At 35.5% G+C, this 12,500-nt stretch overlaps 3 protein-coding genes across 3 annotated transcripts; 2 read left to right on the plus strand and 1 right to left on the minus strand.

Annotated features, from left to right (window-relative positions):
* Window positions 1-211: 211 nt before the first annotated feature.
* On the plus strand, window positions 212-4,207 carry LOC135170591 (transcription factor VBP-like). The gene is made up of 5 exons (XM_064136562.1): window positions 212-478; window positions 1,974-2,048; window positions 2,106-2,406; window positions 2,629-2,999; window positions 3,183-4,207. Exons 3-5 carry the CDS (start codon window positions 2,184-2,186, stop codon window positions 3,702-3,704), a joined length of 1,116 nt encoding a protein of 371 aa, XP_063992632.1. The 5' UTR covers window positions 212-478; window positions 1,974-2,048; window positions 2,106-2,183; the 3' UTR covers window positions 3,705-4,207.
* A 50-nt stretch (window positions 4,208-4,257) lies between these two features.
* Window positions 4,258-6,024, plus strand: LOC135170593 (uncharacterized). Its single transcript, XM_064136567.1, has 3 exons — window positions 4,258-4,466; window positions 4,947-5,444; window positions 5,672-6,024. Exons 1-3 carry the CDS (start codon window positions 4,401-4,403, stop codon window positions 5,879-5,881), a joined length of 774 nt encoding a protein of 257 aa, XP_063992637.1. The 5' UTR covers window positions 4,258-4,400; the 3' UTR covers window positions 5,882-6,024.
* A 4-nt stretch (window positions 6,025-6,028) lies between these two features.
* On the minus strand, window positions 6,029-12,437 carry Chp (chaoptin). The gene is made up of 9 exons (XM_064136556.1): window positions 12,288-12,437; window positions 11,617-11,905; window positions 11,363-11,533; window positions 10,758-11,233; window positions 10,257-10,476; window positions 9,496-10,025; window positions 8,609-8,999; window positions 8,001-8,545; window positions 6,029-7,546 (listed from the first exon to the last, which is right to left on the minus strand). The coding sequence occupies exons 1-9, from the start codon at window positions 12,288-12,290 to the stop codon at window positions 6,305-6,307; spliced, it is 3,867 nt and encodes a 1,288-aa protein (XP_063992626.1). The 5' UTR covers window positions 12,291-12,437; the 3' UTR covers window positions 6,029-6,304.
* Between the last annotated feature and the right edge of the window lie 63 nt (window positions 12,438-12,500).

Below are 12,500 nucleotides of genomic sequence, written 5' to 3' on the forward strand. Positions count from 1 at the left end.
GCTTATCGACGTTCCAAGAAATTCAAGTAACAATGGGTTGTTGTCCGTACTATCTCGAATGACGTATGCTCCAGCCTATCCCACTTTCCTTTATCTCTTTGCAGCCATTGGCTCGCAATGACGATAGCCATTCATTGATTGGCGAATTGTGACGTGCTGCACACCTCGTCTAACCGATGGTAAGAATTCACAGTTTGGTGACGTATTTCACTAGTCTCAAACTTAAACTCTCAACGTCGCATTTCGTTCACGGCCATCGACCAACAATTGTGCGTTCAACGTGGTCTACTCATAAGCAATTGAATAGCCTAATCTTCAAATAGTGTGCAATAAACAAGATTATTAAAATAAAAAGGAACAAAAAAAACTGAGTGAGTTTTGAGGGAGGGCCATTGAATCACGGTCCCCCAAAGTAATTTTGCGTGTGAAAAATCCGTCCCAAGTGGAAGGAGTACATCAAGCTATCGATTTAGGGAGGGTAAGTACAATATTTATTATACACTTAAGGGGTTTACGTAATACCATGGCATTTTCTAGTGCGTTTACAATTTATAATCCGATACTTTTACATATTCGAATCGATTAATCCAGTAGAATTCCGTCATTTAGAATCATTAAAGATGGGGTCCAGGATGATGAAACACTTGCGTTATATTTTTGAGAATTTTTTTCTGATGGAAATTCTGGCGGTGAAAACGTTAATGACTCATGGAAATCAAAATTATCAAAAGGAAAAAGTTTAAATAGTTTAGATTAACCCGGCCACAATTTTGTTAGAGTTGCTCATTATTTTTGGTGATTTTTTTTTCAACTTAATAATTAGAATGAATATTTACCTATTGGCTTTATACCGCTGAGCCTTTTATTTCTGTAATTTATAATATAATATTATTCACCAGAATTCGACAGATTTGGACAGACTGATATAGAAAGACAAATATTACATAATATTCCAGTGTGGTCGAGAGAGAGGATCGTTTGTAGTCATTATCAGGGAGTTAGATAAGTCATAATAGGATAACGAGATGTAGATATAGATGCGGAAATATTGTGAATCCCTCTGCCGAGAGTATTATGTTAAAAAGTCGTTAGTGAGTCATGTTTGTGAAGTTCTGAATTACAAAGGAGACAAAATAGTTACCAAAACATTTACTGGGTTTTTTTGTAATTGTGTTTGAATAATCCGTGCGACTGTTAGGGCCCTATCACGCAATCATAATTACAATGAGCGTTTGAAATTTTAATAATGATTTAGTGTGAAAATATCTCAATGTACATTTATAAATATTTCAATCGAATCAGGTAAAAATTGAATAAAAATATTCACATATAATACCACAAGTGGTTCAAAATTATCGAATATTTCCCGATAGATTCGTTGCAAACAAATGAAGGAGTCAAGTTTTTCAGGCTAAAAAATCACGAGTGCGAAGCACGAGTGATTTTTCCTGAAAAACTTGACGACTTCATTTGTATGCAGGGAACCTAGAGGGAAATATTCTATAATTTTGAAGCTCGAGTGGTATTCAGGGGATTATTTTTCCTATCCAAATTTCGGCCAAGAGAATTGTGCCATGACATGAAAAGAGGTTTATTTGGTTAAGTGTCGTTTGTTTACCAAAATATTCAAAAAATTATCGCTGATATTCGAGGTAGGCTATACAAAATATCAACAAATGGTGCAATTCTATTGGCTGAAATTTGGGTGGGAAAAATAATCAATAAATAATTGAGATGAAATTAAAAAAATAATAATTTTTTTAATTTCATTAATTTCTGAGCCAAAACGAATAATGAAGACAGAAATAGGAATCGAAATTGTATCTAATTTCTATTAGAGCGCGTTCATCGATTAAATGAGGATTGGCATTTCGAGGAATTATGAAGGGGGTAGTGGAATTGTCTGATTTTTATAACGTATTGGTTTATGATTTTTTCCTTTAATCATTATCACCAATTTTACAATGCTGCAGGCCTACACAATCCCTCCCATTTACAAGCGTTCAACGGCCAGCAACATTTCATTTGAGCGAGGAGAAGAGTTTACCGTAAGTGAATCTAAAAAATGATCCAAACAAACGTCAAAATAAAGGAATCGATTCCAGGTAACAACATCATGCAACCGGAAGGAGAATCCGTCATGTGTTTCTCATGGCGTGAACGTGCAGCCTGTGTCGACGGCTATGGTGAAAACCGTTGTTATGGAGTCATTGGAGACGCCGGTGATGGAAATGAAGGATCCCTGGGGTTCACAAATTGTGAAAAGTTCGTCAAGCAACGAGGAAGAGAACACAGCATTTTCTATTTGGGAGGAGAATTATCAAGACCTGAGCGACTTCTGTATGGGAGCGTTCCAGGGACAATGCGCTTTTCTTATAGGTGAATCTGAGACAACAGGATATATAGGTAAATCGTATAATTAATTATGTATTTTCAATCGATAAAGAATGACAGATAATGATAATGAATCCTATTTCTAAAAAAATTTTGAACATATTAATGTTGATGAATTATGTTGCTATAGTTAATTCTATCAATACATTGCCCGAACTATTTTCTAAATAAATAAAATTAAAATCTCTAGGTAAATATTGAAATTGAAATTAATTACCTTTTCTTTATTCCCAGGCGGGAAAATGGACGATAAGAGCGTTTCAACGACTTCGGGGACAGCTGAAGTGGGCCAGGGGGTAACTTACGGGTGTAAAACATTGGGGGAGAACAAAGACATAATAGATGCTGCGAGGAATATATTTAACACGCAAATGACCCATAAATACGTACCCAAGGAGGAGAAAATTGACGAGTCTGTAGATATGCCGGACGTTTGGTTGGATTCACCTAAATCATCAATTGCATTGAGAACCGACGAGTGGATTAAGTTGGAGGATAATGAGAAGGTTGATGAGCCTCACCAGAGAGAGAACTGGGATGGCGGTATTAATACATTCGACAATACTGGACTAAATTCGTTCGATCTTCTATCTTACTTGTGTGATGTAAGTGTTACATGGAAATAAACAATTTTAATTTTAAACATTAACTCCTAAAATATATATTAAACAGCGCTGACTTTCTACTTATAGTTGCAATTAACTGGTCGAGATTGAGAAAAACATTAATCTCGAAAAGAAATCACTAATAATTATTCCTTTCTAGTCATATTTTTTCTTATTCCTCAGGATGAAATTCAGTCGCCAGATGGTAGTGTTTCAACAGATTCAGCCAGTGTACCCACCCAAAACCTGTTTCAACATTCAACATTGAACCGTGTAGAGCCAATAAAAGTTGATTGTAAGCCGGAAACAATTACATCCATAAATATATTAGGCTCAAGTACACAATTGGACACAGAGCCATCCTCATCAAGAGTAACAAGAACGAGGTGTATCCCGAAAAGATTCAAACCTGAGCTGACGATCGAGCCATCGTACGCAAGGACGACGAATCGAGGCAAGAAACGATCTCTAGAGAGTGATTCAGATGACAGAATGTCAGACTGTAGCTATCGAGAGAATAGAGAAAAGAATAACGAGGCATCACGAAAGTCTAGGATGAACAAGAAAGCGAAAGAAAGTGAGATGATAGCGAGAGCTGGACAGCTTGAGAAAGACAATACACTTTTAAAAATGAAAGTTGAAGAACTTGAGAAAATGGTTACGTCCTTGAGGGCTGCTATATTGAGATCAGCAATGAAGAAATAATTTCATATTTACCATAATATCAACAAATGTTTTCTTATTTTAAAGCTGCACTTGTTATGAGTAGTTGGAAGTAATACAAGAAAAATGGGATATTTTGCTTAATTTTTTCCGTGGAATTTCACACAACTATTTAATATAGCCAAAAGTTTATGAGCAGAATTATTTTTTATAAAAACATATGGGTAAGGGGGTTAATGCATTAATTTGGGAATTAGGTGTGGATAATTTTATCAGGATTATTTTATCCCAAATTATTTTTGCACTCTTTTCGCGTATTGAGGAACGGAAGACATAAATTTTGAGGGAATCGAGTGTTGTTTACTATTGTTGCCTATATTTTAAGCTCTTTTGCAATGATAGGTTTTATGATGATTGAATATCGCTTTTTTTTATTGTCAGCGTCGATTTGATTATGTTAAAGATTTTAGAAATGTAAAAACAAAATATTTGCCATGTTGTATATCTATCTTGTCAATAAATGCATGTTTCCATCATCAATTAAATTGTGCAGTGATATTCTTTTTACCTAATGAAATGAATTGAATCAAACTATTGGAAAAAGATTCTGCGATGAAGTGAGGAGAAAGGGAATTACAATCTGCGACATTCATTTATTCATTCATTTGAGAAAGAAACATATATCAACTTTTTTAAAATTATCATTGAAATTAGATAAATACATGAAAATTTGTCAAAATGCTTGAATCTGCAAGAAATAACAATACTCAAATGTCTGATGACGAACTTGATGAAGCGGTTACAGTAAGTTGGTGAAATTTTAAAATGAACAAAGTTTTGACATCAACATTGTCAACAACACGGACTTTAAAATTTTTCTTTTTCAAGTTGGGGAAATAAGTAAGAATAATAATGGCCTCTTTCTATTATTTATCACTTTTTCACAAATTTTATTTAAAATTTGATCATTTTTCGAATAATCTTGTGAGAAATGGTGCGTCTCAAATTTTGACGTCTCTAGAAAAAAAAAAGTTGAAAACTGCAAATGTTGCTGATAATTCTCACACTGAAAAATACAATAAAAATTTGACAATTTATTTTTGCAAACTTCCAATATTTTTCTTCCAAGTATGTCTGAAAATCGGCATTTGTAAATAATACACATATATGCACAGGCCATCTAAAAATTCATCTACTATAATTGTTAAGATCAAATCTATAAAATTATGGCACAGGATCATTCGTCTGCATAATGCACTTCTAAGATGATAATTAATTTTGAAGAATCATCTGAAGAAACTCGACGCGTTAGAAATCATGGAGAAATTCTTAGAAAATGCAAAATTGAATCCACCAGACTCTTTACGTGTCGACGAGCTCGTATGCACCGATTCCGTCACTTCAAATGATTGGGCAGATGCTCCTAACTCTTGGTTGACGAAACCTCCTGAAATATTCACTCAAGAAATATTCAATCTATCTTCATTATTTGGAGCACCCGAGTGGAAATCTAAAAATGTTTATAGTATATCGAATCCTGGTCCCATGTCATCTAATAAACTTGTCATTCGACCAAATGAAAAAAGTGAAGAGTCACTGAAGGTGGAGAATTTAAATTTGTTGGTTAAAACAAGAGATTATTTGGCGTACTATCAACAGAATCAGGGGATTCCCTGGGATGACTACGGATTTGTATCACTCCTGAAGGTTATGGGCCAAGCGACAGGAAAATCCTTTTTAGCATTATTCTTTATTCTCGTCAATATTGCTCCGATGATACAAGTAAATCACCAAATTAGCAAATAAATTAAGTTGAAATTTTGAAGTTCAATGCTGACAACGTTTTGTATGGAATTTTTTTAATCACAAACAAGTATATGTGTCAATTTTTTTCAAAACTAATTCCTTGTTATATATTACTATTGTTATTTGTTAAAAAAAATTCAATCCCATTTTTTAGTATGAACAATAACCAGAAATGGAAAGCAATGAATTTGTTTTTTTTCCAGATTCTTCTTTTCGTGTCCAGATTTATTCTGGAGAAAAGCGTGGCGATTTTGTCCTTAAAAAACACCCACCAAAGAGCCATGAAATCCGTAATTTTCAGTCTCCAGTTGATGGCAATCTACATCTGCCTATTCTTTATCTTCGGTTCCATCTGGCTTCCTATCCTACAAATGGTCCTCAGTATTATCTCCCAAATATTATTTTTCAATTAACAACAGCAATAAATATATCATGTTTATAATTTCGGTACTCATTATTTTTACTTGTACCATACTTTTCCTTTAAAGAATTTTGGACAAGATAATGGCAATTTTATCCGTGAAAAAAATTAAAAATAAAAAACAAAGCAAAAAAACACATCACTTTTATAATTCATTTATTCTTATTCATTCTTAATCTTGCATTAGTTTATATTCAGCACACACCTCTCCTTATACTTACCCTACTCAAGAATTTCCTAACATTAAACACTTTAGATTATTAACTAAATTTCTCCTGCTATTAACCTCCATGACCCTCTCCGAAGGAATTCATCATTAAAGAATGATGAATCCCATGACGAACTCTTTCAAGCCTCGTATAACAATTGACGAATAATAATCGGCTTATTTCCATGGTCTTGTTTCGATACCTCACTAGGCATAAGCTGCAAAGACAGCCACAATAACCATCAGACCCCAAGAGACCTGGAAACTCGAAGTTGAAGACCATCCACACTCGATATCATCCTTCAAAGTTTTCTGCACAGATTTATTATTTTTGTTGGAGCAATAACTCTCCCTGAGATCATCATCCCAACCATTATCCCAGCAACTGTACTCATTATTCTCGTCCCTCTCAAAATTATACTGTCGGAGAGGTAGATAGGAGCATCTGTCCTCCTGATACTGTCTCTGCTTCCTTTGCCAGCCCTCAATCCACCCAATGTCACAGTCGCAAATCAAATGACTACCCGCCATTCTCAGCCTCATCAAAAATTTCTTGTTGGTAGCCCCAGGTTTATGTCCATTAGATGGATTCTCCAGAGTCTTAATATCATTATTCCAGAGATTAACAGTGACATTTCTGACTGATCTGGCAATTTCGAACATTTCTTTGGGGACTTTGCCAACAGAAGTGTTGTAGAGTGCGAAATGAAGATGAGGAGACCTCATCCCCATCAGAATGCTCTTATCAACAGATTTGAAGTCCCGTCCACTGAATGTGAAATTATAAAGTTTAGCTGGAAAATTACCTTTCATCTCTTTTTCCAAATTAGTTTCATTCTGAATGTCAATGTGCAGATGTCTCAGACCATGATTATGCTGCAGTAAATTCGGCAGGTTAAAGTTTTTTATTACAGTATAGGCGGTCAAGTGAAGGGAACGTAGTTTTGAAGCCTTGCAAAGGGCACCACTTTCGAAAGTCCAGAGCGGAAGTCTTCGCATATCAAGCTCTATGAGACTGTCAGCTGGACCTAGGAAGCTCGTATTGGTGACAGCAGTGATGGGATTGCAAGCGAGATTGAAACTACGAAGTTCAGAGAGGGTGTGTGTGATCAGGGGAACGACTGTGAGGTCATTATTGCTGAGATCCAGGTGGTGAAGAGAGGAGAGGTTGGAGGCTAGTTCTGCGGGGATCGAGGCGAGTTCATTGTTGGCAAGGTGAAGTGTTCGCAGACGATGGAAGGGGAGCTCAGGTACACTCAGGAGTGAGATGTTGCTGAGACGTAGAGTGAGTAGGGAGTCCTCAAGGCCGTAGAATGTGCGACCCCGGCTGTCCAGGAGAAGTTGTTTGTTATGGCTGAGGTCCAATTCTGTCAGGTGGGAGAGTTCTGAGAAAACACCATCATCCAGACGCACCAGGCGATTATAGGAAACGTCCAAGTGAGTAAGACCCTGGGGAGGTAGATTGTTTGTTCAATTTTTGCACCGATTCTATAATTGGATGAAACGAGATGACTGTTTTGAACAAAAACTATCATTGAATCAGCAGGTTGGAAGACGCTAAACTAAATCATTAATCATAAAAACTTTAAATATTCTCTAAATCATTTGTTCAATTGCGTGGAAACGGCATTTAAAAGTGTTTCAAAGTACTTCAAATTTAGATTGAAAAAAAAAAAACAAATAATAAGTTATTTATATTTTTACAACTTAAAGTAGACTCATTGGCATTATCGCCTGATGGAAATTGATGTGCTTCAAGTTGTAAAAAAATTGATATGTTCTTGTTGGTAATTTGTTGAAAAATATTGGAAAATTAATGGTATTTTGTAAGCCCTTAATAGGCTTCTACCATATTTTTTTTGCGAGGAGTGGTTATTATGAATTAGGGTATTATAAAACGCACCTTAAGCCTTGATATAGAATCAGTTGTATGAATCCCCGAGAGCATATTCCAGCCCATATCAAGAATTGAAAGAGATTCTGCAGTAGGTCCGGAGAGTGATTTAATTGGCAATCTCATGAACTGATTATGGGACAGATCGAGGCTCTCGAGATTTGGCTCAGTAAAAACATTATCCGGAAGTGTTCTAAGTCGATTGTGAGAGAGATCTAAAATCCTTAGTTTTTTCAGTGTCCTAAGAACGTCTGCTGATATATCCATAATATCGTTATGGGAAAGCAGAAGCACTTGGATGTTCTTTGTATTTCTGAAGCAATCGAACTCAATCTCTATGATATCATTGTGACGAAGATCTAACCATTGAAGATGGGGAAGAGATCCAAAGACACCTTGAGTCATGTTCAGCAGTTCATTGTTTGACAGGTATAGGTGAGTTAATGAGTACTCCACTGGACGGAAGTAAAACTTCATTATGTCGGTTATGTTGTTCCAACTGAGATCTAGGACTTTGATATTTGATTGTAGACTTCCACCACCAGCGAAATACACTGGAATGATAGATTCCAATTGCAATACGGCTGAATCAATGTTCTATTAATGTTTATACTTACTGCTAGTGGCCGGAAGATAAGTGGAGGAATTAATCTTCAATCGTGCAATCAAATTATGGCTGACATTGACCTTGAGTGCTGCAAGAGTGCCAACTTGGTCAAACCATTCGAAATCAAACTCAGTTAGTTGATTATAAGCCATATCGAGAAATTCCAGATCTGGTAAATTTTGAAAAGACTCGTCATTGACGGTCTTCATTTTGTTTCCCCTGAGATTTAGGTACTTCAGCCGATTCATATTCATGAATGCGCGTCTCTCGATCTTTTCAATCTTATTGTCCTGGAGATTGAGAATTGTCATTGCTGCTAGATCGACAAATGCATGAGTTTGGAGGTTCGATATATGATTGTATCCAAAGTTAACTTCTTCGAGAGTGGAGTGAATGTCACCCTGTAATAATTATTATTCCACTTTCAAATGATCATCATATGTGGAGAATACTCCATCCAGAAAGAAATTTTCTACAAAAATTGCAGTACAAGAATGCCAAAGAATTGCAATCTGCCGACAGTAAAAAAAAATTGAGTTCTGTTAAAGATAAAAATTCACAGAATTTCTTGAAAGCTTTTGGGGCTCTCTTTATCCACAATAAAATTTCCATCACTATACTGTGCCTCGATCATAACATCGCGTTTTTTCTGCCGCATTAGTAATAAAATTTTCATAGAAAATTCCTCTCATTGTACTTTTAGTTTATTACACGTAACATTATTTAACTGCATTTCATTATCATTAAACGTATTCTAATTAATGCCCCCCTTGATTGAGTTCGTTCATGATATTAATTACATAATTGATGAAATTATTTCACAAAATTTCTACTTCTACTAATTAATTACTAAAATCGTTTTGTGCATTTACTAATTCTCCGAATTAGTGGCCTTACTTGGAATGTCCCCTTTTTAATATCTGAAATTTCATTATCCTGAATCTCAATCCGTTTAATCCTCTTTAAAAAGTGGAACGAATTCTCAGGCATGGAGCGAAGCTGATTATTACTCAAATCCAAATATTGAAGGTTGGTGAGTGCTGTAAATGGTTTCGCCGGCACTTCGGTCGTGGACAATGCATGAGCGAGTTTAAGAGTTATGAGCGAATGTCCAACCTCGGTGAAAGCAGTCTCCTCGATTAAGGAAATAGAATTCTCCGAGAAATCCAAGTATTTTATCCCTCGTACGTGGGTAAAGGTGTGACCTTTAATGGTATTGAGATTGCTCTGGATGATATGCAGTTCCTTAACATCAATTCCAAACTCCAGGAAGTCGTCGGGAGAGAGGGTCGACTGAGGCATTTTGGAGATGGACAAAAATCGCAAATTGCGCATTTGACGAAGGTCTTGAAGAGATACAGCTGCATTTTCTCGGCCACTCAACTCCAGGTTATAGAGGGAATATTGAAATCCGGTAAATACCTCTTCTGTAATTATTACACGAACAAAAAAATTTCATTGACGAATTTCGTGTGTTTAATACAAAATTCTATGAGGATTATATGAATATAAAAACTTGGAAAAGTATTAATAATACAGTACAGGTTTTTTTTTTTTCATTGCTATATAAATTTCTTCAAGAGATTTAAAATTTTTGTTGTTTTTTTTTTTGGTTGAAAGCTTTTTTCCAAGAAACGTTATCGCAAACTAAACCTTACGTGGAGAAAACGCTGTAATCTTGTTCTCGCGAAAAATCAGAGTTCTGAGAAAATCAAATTCTTGGAAAATGTGGTTGGGAAGATCAGTTATGTTATTCCCGGACAAGTCTAGATGTTCCAGTGATGATTCCAAACCTCTCAATGATGCTGAATCCATTTCTCTGATGTCACAATCAGTAAAATAGAGTTCTCGAATTTTCGAATCTTTGAATGCACCCTCCTACGAATTCAATCAATCGATTCGTATTAATCAGTATTTTTAGTGATATTAAAACTTTGTATGTAATCGCCCAGATTTTCTAATATTCGATAATTATAACATTTACAAGCATATAACAAGGATGCTGTTAAACTATGTGTAATCAATTTACGATACATTCGATCATGGTTGATCAAAATTCCAAGGATTCTTGCAAAATGACTATTTAGCATGATGTTTTTTTTTTTAAAGAAAAGTGTATGAAAAATCTTTGTAAATATCTCATCATATTTCATACAAACCTCCACATGCTCAATAGGATTTCCATTCAAATATGTCTTATTGACTTTGAAAAAATGCTGAAAAGAACCAACTGGAAGCATCTCAATTTGATTCCAATCCAATCTTAGAGTATCCAAAGAGATTTGCAATCCCTTGATTTCAGGTTCAGTTTGTGGTTGGATCATTCTGTGAATTTGATTGTAACTCAAGTCCAGTATTTTCAAATGTTTTAATGGCGATAACTGGCTATAGGGAATCATTGTCATCTGATTTCCACTCAGATAAAGATAATTTAAATGCGCCATTCCATCGCGAAAGACCGATGAATCGAATTCCATTAAATTATTCTCCCTCAAGTCTAGTGTTTCGAGGAATTTCAGTCCGGTAAATGCATCGGCTGGTAATTTATCGATTGTATTCTTGCCGAGGCGCAACGTTTGCAAGGAATTTTCCAAGCCTCGCCAATTGTCTGCGGCTATCGAGGATATCTGATTTCCTATGATACGACGAAGAAAAACTAGCAATTAAAAATCGCCCTCATGAATCAAAAAAAAAATTAATTTTTTCGCAAGATTTCCCTCGAAATCTCATTAATAGCTACTCCATCAAAGAAAAAATTAATTACCTGTCAAGTCGAGAATTTTCAATTTCTGGAGATGCCTGAAAGACTTGCTGGGTACTTTGATAAGTTGATTGTACGGTAGTTCCAATTCCCATAACGATCTTTCAAGCCCTAGAAACGCCTCGTCTGGTATATCCGCAAGAGGATTATTTCTTATTTGCAGATTGTAAAGACCTGAAGGACAAGACACAAATACGCAATCTAGTATTTAAAAAAAATCATTGAATTTCTTTCATTATTTAATAGTTCAACAATACCTGTAGTAACGAGAAATTGGGGTTGAATGTGCCGTAATCCGTTATTACCCAATTTGAGAATAAAAACTTTGGAGGAATTGATCTGCTGTGGAATTCTGGGCATTGGGACATTTTCGCAGTTGACAATTCCAAGATCGGGGATTGCTTTCGAGCATGTGCAAAGTGGATTGAAAAAGCAGGGAGGATATTGAACTGGCAACTCATGCATCCTGACCATTGATGCCCAGAACATGAGAAGAAGAGTAGCAATGGTCATTGCATATCCAAGTTTGACAATTGCGAATAGACTCTAGATGAAAATGAAAAAAAAAATGGATTTTTATTAAACATGTCCAATTATAAAGTTAGAAGAAAATTCTTTCACACAATAATCAAGTATGTTCAATTATGTATGTTCAATTCGTTTAATATCTCTCGATGACATGCTGCTGTTTGGATAAACCTAGTCTCATTTTCTAGTTTAAAAAGCGACCTAATCGGAAAACTTCAAACTCTATTACTCATTTCTGGTCTAATCTATTAGTTCAGTTGCAAAATTTATTTCTACCATAAAAGCCTCAGTAACCCATTTCCATAATAATTTCCCAGACCATTGTAGGTCCTGCTAGAAAAAACACTCAATTTGTTTCGCATCATCTCAACTTAATAATGAATTATTCTAATTAACTCACCATGATGGCGATTCATAAGGCAATCGTCCTCCCCGTAAAAGTACTTTTAGCCGACTGATGTATGTGGACTTGAATATTTTTTCCTCACCCTTCAATCGTGACTGCGTTGTGCACGATGGATAATGGGGCTTCATGAGTGGCACAACATTTTTTGTGCTTCTCTTTACACGATTATAAACCCGCTAGCCCTCTTTCTCCTTTTTTCGTCGTTTA

The sequence above is a fragment of the Diachasmimorpha longicaudata genome, chromosome 17 (assembly GCF_034640455.1).
Source record: "Diachasmimorpha longicaudata isolate KC_UGA_2023 chromosome 17, iyDiaLong2, whole genome shotgun sequence".
NCBI lineage: Eukaryota > Metazoa > Arthropoda > Insecta > Hymenoptera > Braconidae > Diachasmimorpha > Diachasmimorpha longicaudata.

Excerpts from the sequence above, each read along its gene's own strand:
- LOC135170593 (XM_064136567.1), top strand. The coding sequence starts at position 4,401 with ATGCTTGAATCTGCAAGAAATAACAATACTCAAATGTCTGATGACGAA. Across the intron at positions 4,467-4,946 it reads AACTTGATGAAGCGGTTACA|AATCATCTGAAGAAACTCGA; the intron begins GTAAGTTGGTGA and ends TTAATTTTGAAG. Across the intron at positions 5,445-5,671 it reads ATATTGCTCCGATGATACAA|ATTCTTCTTTTCGTGTCCAG; the intron begins GTAAATCACCAA and ends TTTTTTTTCCAG.
- Chp (XM_064136556.1), bottom strand. Across the intron at positions 10,477-10,757 it reads ATCCTATTGAGCATGTGGAG|GAGGGTGCATTCAAAGATTC; the intron begins GTTTGTATGAAA and ends TTGAATTCGTAG. Across the intron at positions 7,547-8,000 it reads ATTCTATATCAAGGCTTAAG|GGTCTTACTCACTTGGACGT; the intron begins GTGCGTTTTATA and ends CTACCTCCCCAG.
- LOC135170591 (XM_064136562.1), top strand. The coding sequence starts at position 2,184 with ATGGTGAAAACCGTTGTTATGGAGTCATTGGAGACGCCGGTGATGGAA. Across the intron at positions 2,407-2,628 it reads TGAGACAACAGGATATATAG|GCGGGAAAATGGACGATAAG; the intron begins GTAAATCGTATA and ends CTTTATTCCCAG. Across the intron at positions 3,000-3,182 it reads TTCTATCTTACTTGTGTGAT|GATGAAATTCAGTCGCCAGA; the intron begins GTAAGTGTTACA and ends CTTATTCCTCAG.